Below are 18,217 nucleotides of genomic sequence, written 5' to 3'. Positions count from 1 at the left end.
ACATCACAGCTCCAGTACAATCAAAGAGCTCGTGGCCGTGGTGATTTACTTGATCAAAACACATAAATATGTCGGTCTTTAGTTCTTTGCAGTGTCTGTTTGCTGAACCCCGGCGCCGTGTCCTGGCGGATGGACCAGGCCTTCCAAATCTCTTCTCCGACACTAATCTGCACGGCCGATTGGCGTCCCAGTCGTTTCACTTTGCAGTATTGAACAAGTTTGCAATTCAACGAATACGAACGTAAATAATAGACGTGTTTTTTAGAGCACGATCCACCAAACAGAAGCAACAGAAATGATTGAGCGGCACTAAACGGGACGAAGGGGGGGAGGGGGGGGGATTTCTGAAACTGGCCTTACTCACTGCTAACGGGACGGCTGATACTGTTCCTGTCAGATCCCATCAGCCCGACCCTTAACATACATTTCCCAGCTTCCCTCGGCACTGACAGGAATTGATGGCCTGCCAGACGTAGAATTGAAGTCTTGTGGCGAAAAAAAAAGTCTGCGGTTCTGTGGTTCTGTGTTGATGTCTGAGCTCGCACGTTCCCAGATTGAATGGAATAAGAGCGATGTTGGTTCTTGTTTAAAAAAAAAAGGAAAAAAGCTCTTGCTTTTCAGCCTTTGTGCCGCACACTCCCTCCTGCCTTTTACTCCCGTCCACCATTATTGGATAACTATCTGATTTGTTCAGCGCTTCATCTCTTATATCTCAACCCTGTTTTGTTCTTTTTTCATTTTTTTGGGGGTGAAAAATTCCTTTTGATGAATTCATCGCTGGCCTTTGATCTGCGCAACAGTAGAGCATGGTGGTGGTGGTGTTGGTGGTGGTGGTGGTGGTGGGGGGGGGCAACAGAGATGGAAGGCGAAGTCTAGAGCGGGGAACTCTGAGGAGAGAGCCGAGCAGCCTTGATCAACAAGGGTGGGGGGAAGGGGCGGTGGTGGGTTATGAAAAGAAGTGCCTGCACATGAAAGGGAGGCGCGAAGAAAAGCCGGCGGCACGACCGCGAAAGGCACTTTTGTTTTCGAGACGGTGTGGCAAAGTTGCCGGGTTTCAGCGCCGTCTGAAGAGATGCAGTCGGCCTTCTTCGGGTAAATCTTGGTGGAGAGGAAAGAAAAGGAAAAAAAAAAAAAAAAAAAAAACCTCACCTCTCCTAACCCCCCCCCCCCCACCAAAAGCCCCCATCTCCTGCCGACTCTTGTTCGCCTGAATTTGCTTTGTTGTCGTTCTTTTCGGGGCCCGCTGAGCCAGCGGCGAAGGTGGGCTTTTGAAAAAAAATCGAAACGAGTCATTGAACCCTCTGTTGTGCGCATCGCCCGCGTTGCCGCCGCGTCTCGTTGGTAATGTGAAATCGCAGCTGGCAGTGAGAGGGTAGCGCTGCTAAAGCGTGTCTCCGGGTGCAGTATGCTAAACAAAACAACTACAACAACAAGGACAAATCCACAGCAGAGGAAAAAATTTGAACAAACACAAGGAGCTTCTTACCTTCTTGTGCTTTGTCCAGGCGAGCGTAAATAATTCAGCTCCATCCTGCAGCCCTATTTGTCTGCCGCCGTAGATTCCACTGGAGGAAACAAAAAGCCGACCTTAAAGAAATGTGTGAGCGAAACAGCCTGGCCAGGTTTACCTTATCAGCACAGGTGGTCGGGGGGGGGGGTTGTTGTCAAACAGGACAAAGGACAATAGTCTACCTTAATCTGCTTCCCCAGTGTGGTGTGTTGAGGGGATTCCCTAATCGTGCTTCGAAACCACCTTTGGCTCAAAACAGAGGGGTAGGTAGGTAGGTAGGTAGATAAATAGATAGGTAGATAGATAGATAGGTCGGTAGATAGATAGATAGATAGATAGATAGAAGTACTTGTTTTTGTGATTGCAGCTCATCATTAATAGCTGTTGGGTGGAGCAGCTGCACTTTTTTAACAATAGTTAGATGAACTCCAGAGGTGTATCCTTATCCAGGCTCTGTTGGGAATTGCAGTATATAACACTGGTTGACAAATGGAAACCTCTCTGACCAATGGCCTCAGCAAAACAGAAAAAAGACCCAAAATATAAAATATCCCACGACAGCTTCATTTTTCACTTCAAGCACTTGGAGTGATGTTGAATCTCCACCTCTGAGAAGTGACTCAGAAACGATGATGTCTCATCTTTGGGCCATATGTCAGCATTTCTTTCTTTCTTTCTTTTTTTTTTTTTTTCTTTGCTTGAATGAATCAATCCCCCACTTGCATCACGACCCGTGTTTCCGGCAGTGACTTCTCAGAAAGTTGCATCTCAGAACCACAAGTCCCCTGTTTTAGATTTGTGGTCAAACAACTCCCGGGATTAAGAGGCTTCCATGTTCCTGCCGCGCAAATTAGCCGCATTAGCGCGGGAGCTCCTCGAGGCCAGTACGAAATAAAACAACGTCCTCTTTAAAAACCATACTCTAATCGCTGTACAAATCAATTCAAATTGTGGTTCCCTTTTCAATCTTTTTGGGGATTTTAAGATTATTCATGCGCATGTCAGCGTTTTTAAAACAAGTCCCCGGCGTAAACAATTGTTTGCTAGAATGCCCGGGAAGCAGAACTTTCCAGATCTGTCCGTCGTACTTAAGTGACTCAAACTGCCAGGATAGAAAGCGTTGCCCAGGGGCACTTTGGCGGTGTTTGTCGTCTGAACACGCAGCCAATCTTCTTCACATTCCCCTCCTCCCACAACATGTCTATCCCGTCCAGGGGCCGTTCTTGGCTAAGCAGGATTACAAAGTTATCTGGGCTCCATGAAACACCCAGAACAGCCTCTTTTCTCTTCAGACCATGTCCCGGCTTAAGAGGGTGTAGTGCGCTTCATTCGTCAAAGATATTCCGTTAGCTCGATAATCCGGCATTGTGAGAAAGGCCCCTGGACTCAAATCAACAATTATTTGGCCGCCCACTCTTCCCGGTCTTGTTTTCCATGCCCGAGTGCCGGATTTAACACATCCAGGCAATCAGAAAGTCTTTCAGAAGCTCCTCCGTAATGTGGGATTTGTTGGTGACGGCTGGACAATAGAACGCAGTTGTCCCCCCCCCGACCCTCCCCGGTGTGTTTGAAGTGTCGCGCTGCCGTGTGCTGGTGATTCCTATACGAGCAAATCCGGTTTCCGACGCTTTAAAAAAAACAAAAAAACAAACGTTGACACGTTGCACCGTCGGGAGATGGAATAAAATTAACGTCAGAATGCCTCAAAAGTTCTAAATCTGAATCCGCCGAAGGAGAGGCAGTGCAGTTTCCATGTCATGCCCAACTCAACTCAACTCAACAGCAGGGTGGACGGCTTCAGCGCGGCACACGAACTGCAAAAGTGAGCCACGCCACTCCGTTTGTTCTGTTGGAGCTCGTTTGTCTCTATTATTAACATGGAAAGCTGCGTCCCCATTTGAATCCTGTTGAGTCGCCACCCAAGGCTGCCTGTTAAGGCTGTGTGCCATCTTTTAAAGATGTGCCCGAAATGGGGAAAAACAGTTTGTTTTTTTTGTTCGCACCTCCACCTGACGCTCATGCGCGCGCGCGCGCGCGCACACACACACACACACACACACACACACACACACACACACACACACACACACACACACCCACCCACACACAGTCTCTAAAAGCTTTTACAATATGTAAATACATTCAGAAGTCAAGATGTCCCCCCCCCCCTCCTCACAAATACAATGCTGGTTTGTTTGTCCTCCAGAGGAGTCCGACAAAGCAAATTTACACTTTGTGCAGCCACTGCGGGTGCACACAGAAACACCGTTTTTGTTCCCTCCTCTCCTTGTGACAGACTCTGCACATACATCATTCAACGCGGCGCGGCCCAGACATTACACTGGAGAAACGAGAGGGGACAAACACTGTTTTTGTCTCTTTTTGTTTTGTGGGTTTTTTTTTTTTTTTTTTTTTTTTGAAGAGGACTTGAAAAGGTTTGGTCTCTCGGAGTGACGCAAAGGAAAAGCATGAGGCTGCAGAAGGCAGCTGGAGTTGGCAGAGTGTCGGTGACGAATGGTGCCGCGAGCTGCCGCGGAGGTAAATTAGAAGCCGCGGTTGTCCCATTTATCTACATCGAATTGATAGTTTTGAAATTATTTCTCTGATTCATTGGCTTGTAACGGAGAGAATGACACCCTTGCGTTGGCGCAGCGCGCTCGGCTGGCCCGCTATCAGATGATGTGAGTGCTCGCCTCCTTTTCTTCTCTTTCTCATCTCCTATAAATACACCTTTTTTTTTCCCGCAGTGTTGCCAACCTGCCGACTTTGTCGCTGAATATATCAAATATTTAGACCCCCTCGAGCGACTAAGCGACAAATCTATCGACTTTTTTATGGTGTTTTTTTTCTTTTTTTGATTTTTGACGACTGCTACTCAGAGCGGATGTGTAGAAGCCCGTTTCCAGGATGAAAATGACCTGCGCATTGTGCAGATATAGAAAAAAAATGAACAAATAAACGACAAAATCGTTAATGTAGACTGGTTCTGTGTTTCAAATGTTCTGGTTAAAATGGTTACTTTGTTGTCATTCGGTGATGGTTACTCTTCTGGTGCTTTTACTTGTCACGTAAGGCTAAAGAAAAAAAGAAAGAAAGAAAGAAAAAGCTAATTATGTGTGTCTCTTTTCTCTAAGAACAAGTCAGTTTGTAGTTCTAAACATACCAAGCACATCTGTCTCTACCAACGATGTCATTCCTCTCAAACAGCCCTTAAGCGTCCATGACAATGACATGCGCACCACCAATTAGTAGCTACTTATATCATACAGGCTCGTATCTACACACCTGTCTCTAAATGTTGTGGGATTTAATGCAGTACCGCCTTGGAAAAACAGGACTCGCGACCCCACCTTTTGAAGGTGCAGCACTCCCGGTGGTCGGAGGTCACATCTGTTTTCCCGCAAAACGTTGCTTTGGACGCCAGCTAAAAATTCGGACGTAGACCCCCACCGTGAGTTCCTCGACTCGTCGACTCTTCGGTTTCCCTCGCTGCGGTCGGGATTTCAGTCAGCCGGCCTTTTGCGGGAGACTATGGAGGTGATTCAGCCGGGGAACAGGTGGGCGGGCGCCGGGAAAGAGCTGCTGTCCTTTCGGAAGTTGCCCTTCGCTTTTTTCCGCCGCGTCGCTAAATTACACACCCAGCGCCCATTCATTACGATAACAATGGCTTTTATTGGAGTGCAGTTGAACCTCATCAGCCTCTCGATGGTGCAAGGCTGTCGGCTTTGAATCACAACTTTCTCCGCTTCGGCTCTCGTCCTCCGGACAATAAAGGCCTAATTAATGGTGATTCCATACAGTGGGATGCGTTTCAGCGTCGAGCTGCAGCCGATCGGGCTCCCTCTCCTTCTGCCTGGTGTTTCTCAGTGTTTTCGGAGGACAAAGAGCAGGCTTTGCGAATCCCAGCCGCTTTCAGGTTCTGTGGTTGGCGACACCGACCCACCTTCCCGGCTTGCGAAACAATTTATCCATCAAGGTGATGGGCGTTGGCAATGATTGGGCACCTTTTTCGCAAAATCCCTCGGCTGACGGGAGGAAGTCCACTTTGTATTTTTGCCTAGTTTTGCATGTAAAGAGGGTTCGGCCCACACACGCAGGCCGTGTCATTCCCTCGGCCCACTGCGCCTCACACGCTAATCAGACTGGATTTCATGGCTTGTCGGAAGACGCTGGAAAAACGATGCCCACACTGCAAACATGCCAAATTATTCCGAGGCATGAGCGGGGAGTTAATTAGGATGACAGGTTATTTTTTTCTGTTTTTTTTTTCCTCTGCGCAGTCCATCAAACATAAATGTCAGATGTCAGACACAGAGGAAACAGATGCTGGAAAAGCTCTTTGGATATTAAAAAGTAGAGTATTGGAATTTCTTTTTTCTCCCCCTCGCTGGCTCCCTCAACACAAGTAACTCACCATCCAGACTTTCAACATTATGGTTTAGAGTTGTTTTAAATCTTAATGAGAAACGGACGGTTCACATCGAAACCGGAAAAACCTCGACCTGCTCAGATTCATTTGCTCACGCCGCGTCGTTCATGTTGACTGTTGACTGAACGTACCATGTTCTCTTCAAGGTTTATTTGTTCTGACTTAAGGTCGAGTCTCCATCCTTGTTATCCTTGAGTAGAACTAAAACAAACTCTTTCAGAGCTGCTTTATTCTAAAAAGCTTGGTTGCTGTTTATGCAACACAACACGAGAGCGAGTGTCTGTGTGCTGAATGCCGGCATGGTGCGCTGTTGTGTTTCAAATACACACAAATTAAAGGTATGCCAGTTGTCCAGGTAACAACAGTGCTCTCCAGATGCTGGAGGAGTTAATTTGTTGCCGAGAAAGGCAAAAAAAAAAAAAAAAAATCAAGGGAAATTTCAAGCAGGATAACGATGAGAAACAAGAAAATCAGCTGGAGGCCTCTGGGAAATAACGACTAAAAAAGCTCAGTGACGTTTGTTAAGAACACAAGCCGGCATGTCTTTGAAATCTCAGTTGGAGCGCTCGCTATCGTGGCGCTTTGTGTCGAGGATCTTTGTCACTTTGTTTGTTGCCAGCTGTCTGTGGAGCTGCCCTGGACTTGAGGCACTAGACCTGCGCGCTCGGTTTCAAACAAATCACTCTGCTTTGAAATCCAGCCTGTGTTTCCCTCCACTCAGCCGTGGCCTTCGGCCCCGTTTCCGCATTCTCTGTGTTTGTTCGAGGGCCCCCGACCTGAACGCGGACGCCACCAACAAACACGTTGAAGCGGGATACCATCGGCCACCCGGTCTGCATCTGAAACGCGGCGCGAGCGTGAGGACGTCACAGGATTTGTGTAAAAATGATTTCTTCTGTCAATTTCAATTTCTGGGAACGACTGCTGGAATGCTGCAAGTTGCGTGGGAGTGGGGAAAGTTCACCAGCGTGTAGCGCCAATTCGGCAGAAGTGGCAAGTACAGATGCATGTGTAAAAATACCGTTTCAACTCCTTCACTCAAGCAAAAGTAAGAAAGAACAGGTCCTGAAAGGTACTTTAAAGAAAGGATAAAAGTGTATTTTTTTGCCATGAATGAAAAACATTTGTTGATAATTTTGTAAAAATAAAAAAGTCATGACCGAATAATCTGGACTGAACTGATCAGAGGCCTTGCATGAGCATCTGGATCATCAACAGCTTTGCTGGTCTCAGTACTATAGTTCTTTTCTAACTGCATCACAACCAAACTATAGTCAATAATGGCCACGATCTGTGAGCCATTATTGGATTTTGTAACAATAGCCAGTTTTATTATCTACATTTTTATTTTTCTCGGTACTAAAAAATACCAATCTGTGACACCAAAGCCAAGGTCGTCTAAAATAATCTGCCTCGAAGATAATAAATCATAAGTAAATTACTTTGAACAGAATTTGTGTCTTTCAAACCGAAATTTAACAAACTTGCTTTTTTTTTTTTTTTTTTTTCAATGTAAGAAGTTAAATTAGTGTACAAACATTTGGAGTAAAAGTAATCAGTCTTCAGAAAAAGACATTCTCAGGTAGAGTACAGATACCTGACAAATCTGCTCCAGTAGAAGACACCCTCCACCTCCGGGCGCTGATGAAGACCTCGGTGTCAGAGAGGAGTTTCGCCCCCTCGGACCAGAACTCAAATTATGTCATGATTGTTCCGAACATAATTCATGGTCCTGTCAGTGGGGCGACATGAGGAGCTTTTTGTGCAATGCTGTGCCCCGTCTGAGGCAGAGGAGGTCAGATCACCAGGAGCCCATTAGTGACGTGATGTCCCGAGCGCCGCCGCTGGCTGCCTGCGTCTCTCACGGCGTCGCAAATAATAAAACTCTCACGACGGAAGAAGTTCTGCTTTGCGCTAATTACGCGAAGTACAATTCGAAAAGGAAATAATAACCGTTAAATTAATTGCATGAAAAAAACCACCCTGGCGTGTAACGGCCTTTATTGTCATGTATCAGCGGCAGTTCGTACATGTGGAAGTTGGCGGAGCGTTGAGAGACAGACTCGCACAATAATGATGAGAAACGGCGGGATTCGTGGCTTCTGAGTCAGAACGTGACAGCACGGCGATGTGACTCATCAGTATCACCTCAGGATCCGTTTGTCTGCCTCATTTTCTGCCTCAGATGTGTCACTTAATTTGCATTTTGATGCAATTTTGCATCCTCCTGTCATCCGCAAAACTTGCAATGTGGCTTCATATCACGCATTTACGTTGCCATTGATTGACTGAGCATTTGCCTCTCGAGGGAGAGTTCCAGTAAGTTCCACAGCGAGCTGTGTGGGGAGAGCAATTTTGTGATTTTTTTTTTTTTCTCCCCGCTTTCCATTGAGCTGTTGATTGATTGCGGTTGAAGTTTTTTTTTAAAAAGTGACTTTTCATTAAAGGGTTTTATTTAAGCTACGCTCACATTTTTGTTGAAGTACCCAGACAAATGTGAATGATTGTTCCCTGTGTGTGTGTGTGTGTGTGTGTGTGTGTGTGTGTGTTCTTGTTGACCTTGTGAGGCCCAGTCAGAAGTTTTTAACCATGTGAGGACATTTTCGGGGGGGGGGGATTCTCACATTTTATTGTTATACCTCAGGATTCAGAGGCAAACGTTGCAGTTAGGCACAGTGTGGTTAATATAGATCAGCTTTATTGGACTGCATCGACATCGATTCCAGGGCTTCCAGAGGTGTGGCAAATCATTTCTGTCACTTTGAGCAGGCACCGTCAGGGCCATAATGACTCCATCATGGCAAAGTCGACATATAAAACTGTACATGAGCTTTCTAAGAACAGCATGAAAAGTGGGCACATTCCAGAGTGCTCCCGGGCGCGAGCCTCGCGAGTTGTATGACACCACTCTGGCAGCCGTGGATTCTACATGGCATCGGACGACCCGCCCCCAGGACAGGCAAACTGCCGGCCGATGTCAATCCTACGGAAGCCTTGGGTCTCACAGAAGCGCCACACAAAGGCTCCGTCAGGCCAACGTTTTGGATGGTGCATTGCAGCGATCTCCTTGCACTCAGCGGTCGCTTTGAATGAGCTGAGCCAGCTCTCGACAGTGTCTAACTTTTGACAGGTTACCTCACGGCCAAGTGTGCCTCTTAAGCAGCTGGCCGTCATCTAACAGAGGCGAGAATTTAGTTGCAAAAAACACTCCCCAGCTTTGTCTTTACAACTCGAATGCTCACAACTGCACCGTTTCCATCAATGCCACCTGTAGCATGTGTTGGGTTGAAGCTTCAGGCAGAGACAGAGACAGCCCGGCGTCGTGCTGATCACTGTCCTTTTTGAAAAGTGCCACGATTATGAGCTGTCAAATGCCAATTAGCATTAACAGGGCTCCCCAGCCCGCAGGCTGATGAGACGATGGCTCCCTCCCCTGACCTCCCCCTTCCTCTTCCTCCCCCATCTGTCGCATCACACTGGATGAATTTTTTTTTTTCCTTTTTATTTGAGCGTTATTATTTGCTGACCTGCTTAAAGACCGGGGGTGATGCGAGTGATGTTGCGCACGGTGGACGCCGACGCCCGCGGTTGAGTACCGCTTTGCATAATGACAGCCGCAAATGGTGCAATGAGATTGCATAATATTGGATCCAGCGCTGGGCTTTGTCTAATAGGTTTTAACCTGGCACATCAGATGGAATCGCTTGTAAGCGCGTAGCATACACTGTGGTCAAATTACCATAGAGCCGTACTCTATTGAGCGATTCTTTGATTCAAAGAAGGACCATCAATGACTGCCATTGAATAGCTGCTAACTGCACATATGACGATAAAAGTCTAGAACCTGGAAGGAGAAGCACAGGCTTCCTGATGATGTGAGGTGAGGTGTTATTAGCCACCCCAGTAGCGAGCCACAATACATTTTGGTACTCATCCCAAAACAATTTGGGGAAAAAAGGAGTTTGTCCAAAATGGAAAATTTTGAGCTGCTAAGTTTTCCTCGACTTTTTAGCTGAAAATTCTATCAAGTTCTTTGTCGCATCCATCCTAATCTCTTTCGCAAGTCTTGTTGCTGCTTCTTCTGGGTTTTTTTTTTTTTTTTTTGTTATTGTTATTTTTATTCCAGAGCTACTCCCAGCAGCCTAGCTTATTGTTTTTGCACCTCCTGCCGCTTTATTCATACAGAAAGCTGATGTGGCTCTGGTAAACCACCAACACCTCAGACCAATTAAAACATCATGAACAACATTATGTTGACACGTTGATTGACTAATGTTTCGGAGGTCAAATCTGAGTGAGGTGCAATTTTGAAATCACTTTGAATTACTAGTAAACACAATTTAGCAAGACGAGTCTTGTTTGCAGCGATGTGGCAACTAGAGTGGTTCTTTTTTTTTTTTAATTAATGAAAATGACAACAGTGTGACATGGGGAGAAACGTTTGTGTTTCAATCATGAAGGGATTGATGTTTTTTTATTGAGACTGTGACGGGGTTACAAAAATATGAGGGCAAAGGAAGTAAACATGTTGTTCTGCAAATTCCCAAATGACGACTGAGTAGTAGCAAGAAGAAGTTTGGAAAAAAGAGAAACCAGCTGTGACTGTGATTTCTTTCGCACATTACCAAAAATAAAAAGTATTGAAAACAGCAACAGCAACAACAACAACAACAGACTGTGGGGTCGAAACCTTGAGTGAGACTAAGCATGATGAGACAGATTTACATACGGTGCTTCAGGTTTTTTGTCTGCAACACATGAGACCGACGGGACGAGTGTGTCTGTGTGTCTCTCAAGGTCTCCCTGCCTCGCCACGACTCGTCTTGCATTGTTTAAAAGAGAGTGACAGGCGCTAATTTGAATTTGACCGTCGAGTCCCAGTTACCTCTGCAGATGCTGCATGCCCTCGCGCGAAACGGATAAAAAAAAAAAAAAAAGAAGTGTTCGTCCTCCCATTGGAACACACAGAAAATTAAAAGGAGGCCCCGAGCCACACAGTGCCAAGTCGCTGTGATTAAAATTTCCAATGCGTGAATCCTTCAAAACTCTTCTGTGCCTTGTTAGTGCCTTTTTTTTTCTTTTCTTTTTTTTTGAGCACATGGCCTTAAGCTTATTTCTGTGCTCTGCCGCTCTCTACAGCCGTCTCTGAAGGGTAGGCGCTGTGACTCCACTGGCTTCAGTAGCACAGCTCTGCAGCAGGAGTGACTGGGTGAGGTGATTGTGTGGCTAATGCGCTGCACCTCTAGGCTCCAATGAGAACAGATACAGTTTCAGTCCCAGGTGAAGATGTTCGATAAGTTGTTTCAGCACTCCGCTCTTTGAATAGTCAGCACGACTTCCCATCAGACTTTGGGTTATTCTCCGAATCGCAGACATCTTAGCTGAACACTTGATATTTTGAGTGCATATATTTGTAAAGTACCTATACAAGGGGAAGTATGCTGAGATGCGTTGTACTAGTTAAGTACATGGTCACAGAGCTAACTGTGTTACAGTAGATCCTTTACACTGTCAACAAATGCAATGTTAGGTTCCCGCTTGGAAGGGTAGCAGGGGTGTCACCGTTAGCATGAGCTAGCAAAATGCGCAACTTGTCCATTCACAATGTCAGCGCCTGCGTGATTTGAAATGCTAGTAAATGAAATAGCTTGGGAAGGGTTTTTGTGTTTGTGTTGTTGTTGTTGTTGTTGTTTTAACTAGCTACAGGTGCACCACTCGGACAAACCACATTTTAACCAGCCAATGACAAACAGCAAACGAGCACTGGACTGGTTGCAGAGTATAAACCTTGACAAAATGCTCATCACTGAAGACGATAGCGTCATTATGTGCTATTTTTTTCACTTTTCAAAGAACAGCTCAAAGTGATGGGTGTCGTATGGGGCCTATTTTATTTACTTGTTTGTTTTTTGCATCTGTATCTGCTCCCAGTAGGTGGTCGCCCTCCCCGACTGTCCAAAGACACGCAATTTAGATTAATGGATGACTGTAACCCAACCCGTGGGTGGCAACGGGAAGGGTTGTTTGTCTCCACGTGTCGGTGCAGTGATTGATTTTTTCCCCTCACATGTTAATAGATGGGCCGTTAATTTATCCAAGTATTGTATGATATTGTTAAACTGGGTGTTTATACACACACACACACACACACACACACACACACACACACATATATATGTATATATGTATATATATATATATATATATATATATATCGTTTACAATAAGTTCTTAGACGAGTATTCTACTTTTCATTTCAAATATTCCAAGTGCATGTTTAGCTTCAAACCAACGGGCTTATCAGTGAAAGTCAGCGCTCACTCAGCATGTGTGCGTTTTGAAACTCAGAGGATTAATCCTCGCAAGCCATCGAAATCTGTTTCCGCACGGTGGAGCTCTTTTCAGCCAGCTTTGGGGAACGTTTCCAAGGTAAATTGTGCTCCAAAGAGACGGGGAGAGACGCCAGACTTCCTCCACCAAACAACCCCAATAAAAAGTCACGCGGGCAGCCAATCTCGGTGAGCTCCTCATTATTCGCCGGGTTGAACGTGAATAACCTCTCCAGTGCCCGTTATCTCCCGCTTCTAAAAATGCCTCCAATTAAGAACATTACGGTTGACAAATAGCCAGTAAACTGCTACCTGTCGCCTCATTATGCTCCACTTAAACAATAAGTGGATAATAGAATCGATAAAAACGGGTGGAGACGGCGAAGTCAACTGGCTCCTGCCGCCAATGTGACCAATCAGGCTTTTCAAGCGCACAAGGCTGCTAGCGTTTAGCATTTTAGCGCACTGCCAGTGAGGGAGGGCCCGCAAAAACTAACGAGCCAAACGCAGGCGCGGCCGCTTGCCGCCCTTTGCGAGGACGTGACGTGAATTGTTATTTCTCGCCAGTCTTCGGGGGAAGGCTCCTCCCTCAACGCGGGTGAAAATGCCACAAACCTCTAAATGTCAATTAAGCCCCTGTTCTCTTCTGGGCAGGAAGCACATGCTCCTTCCTTTAGCCTCGTTTCCCCTCTTTAACCGCAACTTGTTTACGCTCGGCTGACACTCTGACCCGCTGTGGCTTCACGGACGATCAGACGTTGGTGGGGAATAATGGGAGATGCTGAATAGAGGGTTGGTTAATAAGAGGACATGTGAACGTGTGAAGCTCAAATAAGAAGAACGTTTTATCGTCCAATTCATCGTCATTTCATCTCAAATAGTAACTTTTTCTTGCACTATTTTCTTTTTGGGTGCATGGATTTTAGGTACTTAGGGTTGTAATGCTCCGCAGAAACAACAACATGCACTAGCTAGCCAGCGTTAGCCACAATAAGCCAGCAAACGTTACCTTTATCGCCAATATTAGTATGATGTATTTTTTTCACTTCCAGCATTTTACTTTTCAAAAGCAGAAGGTGATGCTCCGTGGTGAGTAGCAGCTGTCTGAAACTGCTAGCGCTCATTAATGGTAGCATTAGCAGAGTTTTTGATGGAGTGATTATGATGACTGAGCAAAGTCTATTAATTTCTTCTGTCCACATTTTAAAACCTCCCCCGCGTCCCTTCCACTCTCTGCGTTAGGATCCGTGGAGCTCCTCCTGTCCGTTTCCATTTGTCGATTGGGTCGGATATTTGTTGCTCGGCAGAAACTATTTCGAGCTCCGATTCTTGGCGAGACGTGAAAGCCTGGCTGCCGGGGTGGTCGTGTGGCTCTTTGACTCGCTGCTCTTCCTCCCACTGGGCATTTCTTCAGCCTCGGAGGAAATAAATCATCCCTGGTGTGATCTCTGTGGTCTCTCTCTTTTCAACTCTTTCAGCATCTTTTTTTCTTCTTCTTGCTCTTCAATATATTTTATTGGACTTCCGCTACATTGTGGCCTCCTTTCTTCCCTTCCATTTTTTCCCTTCCTTCCTCCATGACTTCCCGCCTCCAGTCTCCCCCTGCAGCTCCTCCGCCTCCAGTCCTGGCTTTCGCCGTTTCTCTCAGCCAATTCACTTCCTGAGATCATCATTCCGATTTTTCTTTTCGGCTTGCACTTTTATTATTTAGGTTCCACCCACTGCCTTCTCGTTTCTTTGCCCCCGCTGTCATGACCTTCTCTCCTTTCAACCTGGTTCATCTGTATTTTGGCCTTCCGGTCGACTTCTTTCCCCTCCAACGCGGCGAAGCCCTAAAACTCCGTTGTGCTCCCTTCACCTCTTTGTCTCTCTCACTGCCTGCTTCCCCTCAGTCGGAGGTGATCTCATTGACCACCCCGGTGGAGTCACATGACATGAATCACTGATGATGATTCATGGCTTTTGCCCAGACTGCCTGGTGTGACCCATTGTGTGTGTGTGTGTGTGTGTGTGTGTGTGTGTGCGTGTGTGTGCGTGTGTGTGTGTGTGTGTGTGTGTGTATGTGTGTTTGTGTTTCCGCCTCTTTTCCTTTTTAAATGAAGATTAGAAATTGTATGTTGATGCGTTTAATTAGGGGGAATTAATGTGTGTGTGTGTGTGTGTGTGTGTGTGTGTGTGTGTGTGTGTGTGTGTGTGTGTGTGTGTGTGCGCAGCGGAGTGTGTAAAAATAAGCAAGGGGAGCACTGTGATGGGAGGAGAACTCCCTTTTCATGCATTCAGCCTGGGAAGGAACTCGTTTGACAGCCTCTAGTCCGTTTGTCTGTATACTGTGTCTTCATGTGTGTGGGTGTGGGTGTATGTGCGTGCGCGCGCCTTCGCACGCGTGCGCGTTTTACATCGGGAGCGGATTTGACAGCCCATTGTCTCCCTCCGGGGGGTTTAGAGACTCTGGTCGGATGACTTTTCATTTTTTTTCCAACGCCTCGTGTGCGCTCGCATTCCCGGCGAGATGCTCTGATTTCTGCACACGCGCAAAAAGAAATGTGCATTCCTGCACACGCGGAGCGGACGCACGGAGGCATGCGGGCCGCTCGGAATCCCGAGCAGACCGACGCTCCCGTGCACACAATCGCGCTCGTACATTTCGCCTTTTGAAGAGTGATTTTTTTTTTTTTTTCCCAGGCTGAACCCCGGAGCTGCCCGGCTGCGGCATGTCGCACATTGTCCTAATCAATCCCTCGCACACTAAGAGGCTTTCTCACCAGCGCCACCCGGGGGCCAGCCAGCCAGTTGGCGGTTTGCGGCACTTATCCCCCCCTTTTTTCTTGTGCAGAGCCGAATGCCGGCGGGAATTTTTTATTTAATTCTTTATTTTTTTTTATCTTCGCGAGCGCAGGAGCTCGCCGAGAGGGCAGGGAGCGGCCGGTCGAGGAGTTTTGGGCGGTGGTGGTGGGGGGCCATCTGTGGATTAGATGCAGAGGGTGGGGGGGGGGGGGGGGTGACGTGTGGGAAGGAGGCCTCGGATCAGCGGAGAGCCAGGAAGAAGACGAGCCAGAGGACAAAACCGGAGCGTCGCCGGCCGAAACCCAGAAGTCGAGTAACGAAGGTCATCGTGGGGAAAAGCAACTGGATTGAAAAGCCTCCCGTTGTCGCCACACGACTCACTGGAAGCCCCGCTTGAATGAATGCATGAGGAGGCTGCCAGGCTGGGACCCAGTGGCATTAATAGAGGATTACAAGTTCTCTGTTTTGTTCTCGTCGAGTAGTTTTTGTTGTACGCTCTCTTTCTTTCATATTGTTGATTGTGTGGATTACAAGTACATTAACACTGCAGTGATTTTTGGAAATCCGCCACTGAGGGCGTTACTGGGGACCTCGCAGAGTGAAACAGTTCTGGCGTCGGTGGACGTTCATTGTAGAATTAGCTCTCGAGGACGCCGGGCGGGCTGCTTTGCTTGTTTGTTTGTGACTGAACTGGTGTCCGGCTGCTTCAAATGAACAAACACGGGAAGGGGTTCACAGCACGAGGCATCGTGGATAAACACAACCCAGAGAATGTAGCAAGTCCACCGGCACCAACCAAGAGATGAGCGAGGTTCCTTCTTCGTTGTTTGAGTTGTCTTGTTCTTCATTCATTCTTGATGCGGCGCCACCACAGGCCAGGAGGGGGGGTACAGTATTCAAAAGGTTCGGTCCTTTATACCAATCGCATCGTGGAAGCAAACTCAGCACCAGCTGAATGTTGAAACCTCCAGTCCTGCCGAGTCTGCCAGAACTTTCAAATTTGAAAATGACCTTCTAGTGAGAAAGGGTTGAAAATAGTCTCTGTTGTGCAACACCAGCGACTTCACTGCACCTACATGTGTGTAAAAAATTGACAGCTGAACACTTGCGCGGCCCTTTGAAAACACTCTAAATTCACAGATCGTGAGTCACCGGCGGCAGCCAGCTGACATTGAACGCAGTGCGTCCGCAGCTGTTGGTCCCAGCGGTTGAAAGCTGCTGGCTGCCAGTCGCCGAAAAGAAACTGCTGTTTGTAAGCGGCCGCGTCAGCCACTGGAGTGGTTGTGCCTCCCTTCCGCTGTGACTCCGCCCACCTCTATCTGGATCTGGATGTGCGTCTGAAGTCGCGCATCCGGAATCTCTCCCGCCCGCCGATCTTTGCCGCGCGTCCTCGTCGCGGTTTCGGCTGAGAGGCTCCAAATGCATTTTCTGCTACATCGGTTTTATTTGTCACGTCCTTCATGGAGTTGAGCGGAAGCCCCGGCTCCCCTGCCGAGCGCATGAGAATCCAGAGAGACTTGGTAGCGATGATACAACGCACGTATGGGAAATAGGAAAACAGCAGCAGTGCGGACAATTGTGCTGTTTTTTCTTTTTTTTTTTTTTATTTGTTATTCATTTATTTATTTTTTATTCTGTGCAAATCCAAAAAGTGAAGTGAAGCTTCAAAGAAATCTCACAACCAATGATTTGGATGAATAAAGAGACCTCCTTTCCAATTTGCGTCGGCAGCGCCGTCCTTCTTTCATCTCTCCAGAACCTGCGACGGTCGGAGCCGCTTCTCCAAAATTGCTTCCCGTCCAGCCATTCTCCTAAAACCGCTTCCCCTCCGAGCAGAGGAGTTACCACGGATTCCCTTCCCGGGGCCCCAGACAGGTCAAGTGTAGCCGGAGCCGATCCTGAGGGCATCGCCCTGCAGCGTTGCCTCCTGGTGGTGTAATGATGAGGCCTTGCTGGAAGAAGAGCCGGCTGGGGCTCCGCCGCAGGCTTATTATCAAAGTCTTCAATTTGTCTTTCACTTTAGTCTCTCTCTTTTTACAATTTCCCAACTCATTGTTCTTATTTTCATTCTTCCCCAATCCCCACAACCTCGTTTTTGAATGCGTTCGGGCGCGTTGAGGCGGTCGGTCTATGTTGACAACTAAAAATAAATTGAAGAGCGCTGATCACAATTTTGGGGGGTTGTGAATGACAAAAGTGCTGTCACGACTGACGCTGTATCTTCTGGAAAGATGCTCCGACATTATTGGTTCTGCGTCCGATGCTCGCCCTGACCCTCTTCTTCTCGCCTGCAGGTGTCGCTGGTCAGAAGGTGCGGGTGGAAGAGGAGCTGGAGGCGTACCCCACAGAGTCCGTGGATCTCCGCTGCATGTTCGTCGATGGCGTCGGAACCAAACTCACACAGGTACGGCAGGGTGGCTCCGCAGCATGTTGTGTGTTTTTCATCAGGAAACGCCGATGTTGTTAACGTAGTCAATTTTACAAATGATACAATCTGTGCTAGAAATCAGACCGTTTTCAGATCTGTTTTTTTTTTTTTTCTCGTTAATCCGAGACTCCAGCGGAGGTACATTGCTCGATTAATTAGCCAAAGTACACTGGAGTTTTTCAAGAGACAGAATATTTAGCCCTCTGTTGACAGCCTTCAGCAGAAACCTTAAATGTTAGCCTCCTGCTAAACTGATGCTTTGTTGGACCGTCCTCATGTTTGGAAGGAGACAAAAACTGTTACACATTCTGAGACTCATGGCTGGCCTGGCTGGGAGTGTTGACAATACCATGGCATGGAGTTCTGGGTGCCCTGTGTGACATCACTAAGGGTTGTTGTTTAGTGCTCGATTTCTGAGAAGTTGAGCAAACAACAATCAGAAACAATTGCACTTAAATCATTTAAGGGAAGTTCACTGACATTATTATTATTATTATTATTATTATTATTATTATTATTATTATTATTATTATTATTTGTAGAAGTAGTTGTAGTGGTATTGGTATTATTATTATTGTGTGCGACTTTTTAAACATGAAGGTGCAATGATGCTAACTCCTACGCAGCTGGGTTTTATTGCATCTCGCATTCATACTTGTTGCTCGTTGGATGACGTCGTTCAAAAACAAGAGCAAGTCATTCTTTTTAATAATCAGCGGCAGGTCAAAATCGGTTTG

The 18,217-nt window shown here is 46.9% G+C and overlaps 1 protein-coding gene across 3 annotated transcripts in view; it reads left to right on the top strand.

Annotated features, from left to right (window-relative positions):
- Nucleotides 1-18,217, top strand: part of pvrl2l (PVR cell adhesion molecule related 2 like) — a 291,813-nt gene that overhangs the window by 104,074 nt on the left and 169,522 nt on the right. For all 3 annotated transcript variants that reach the window (XM_076012058.1, XM_076012057.1, XM_076012055.1), the window contains exon 2: nt 17,347-17,456. In XM_076012058.1, coding sequence (XP_075868173.1) covers nt 17,347-17,456 — 110 coding nt within the window. The remainder of the gene's footprint in view (nt 1-17,346; nt 17,457-18,217) is intronic.

This window comes from Nelusetta ayraudi, unplaced genomic scaffold (genome assembly GCF_046127955.1).
Source record: "Nelusetta ayraudi isolate G7.1 ecotype Tasmania unplaced genomic scaffold, CSIRO-AGI_Nayr_v1 ptg000135l, whole genome shotgun sequence".
Classification (NCBI taxonomy): domain Eukaryota; kingdom Metazoa; phylum Chordata; class Actinopteri; order Tetraodontiformes; family Monacanthidae; genus Nelusetta; species Nelusetta ayraudi.
This window is presented reverse-complemented; position numbering and strand designations above follow the sequence as displayed.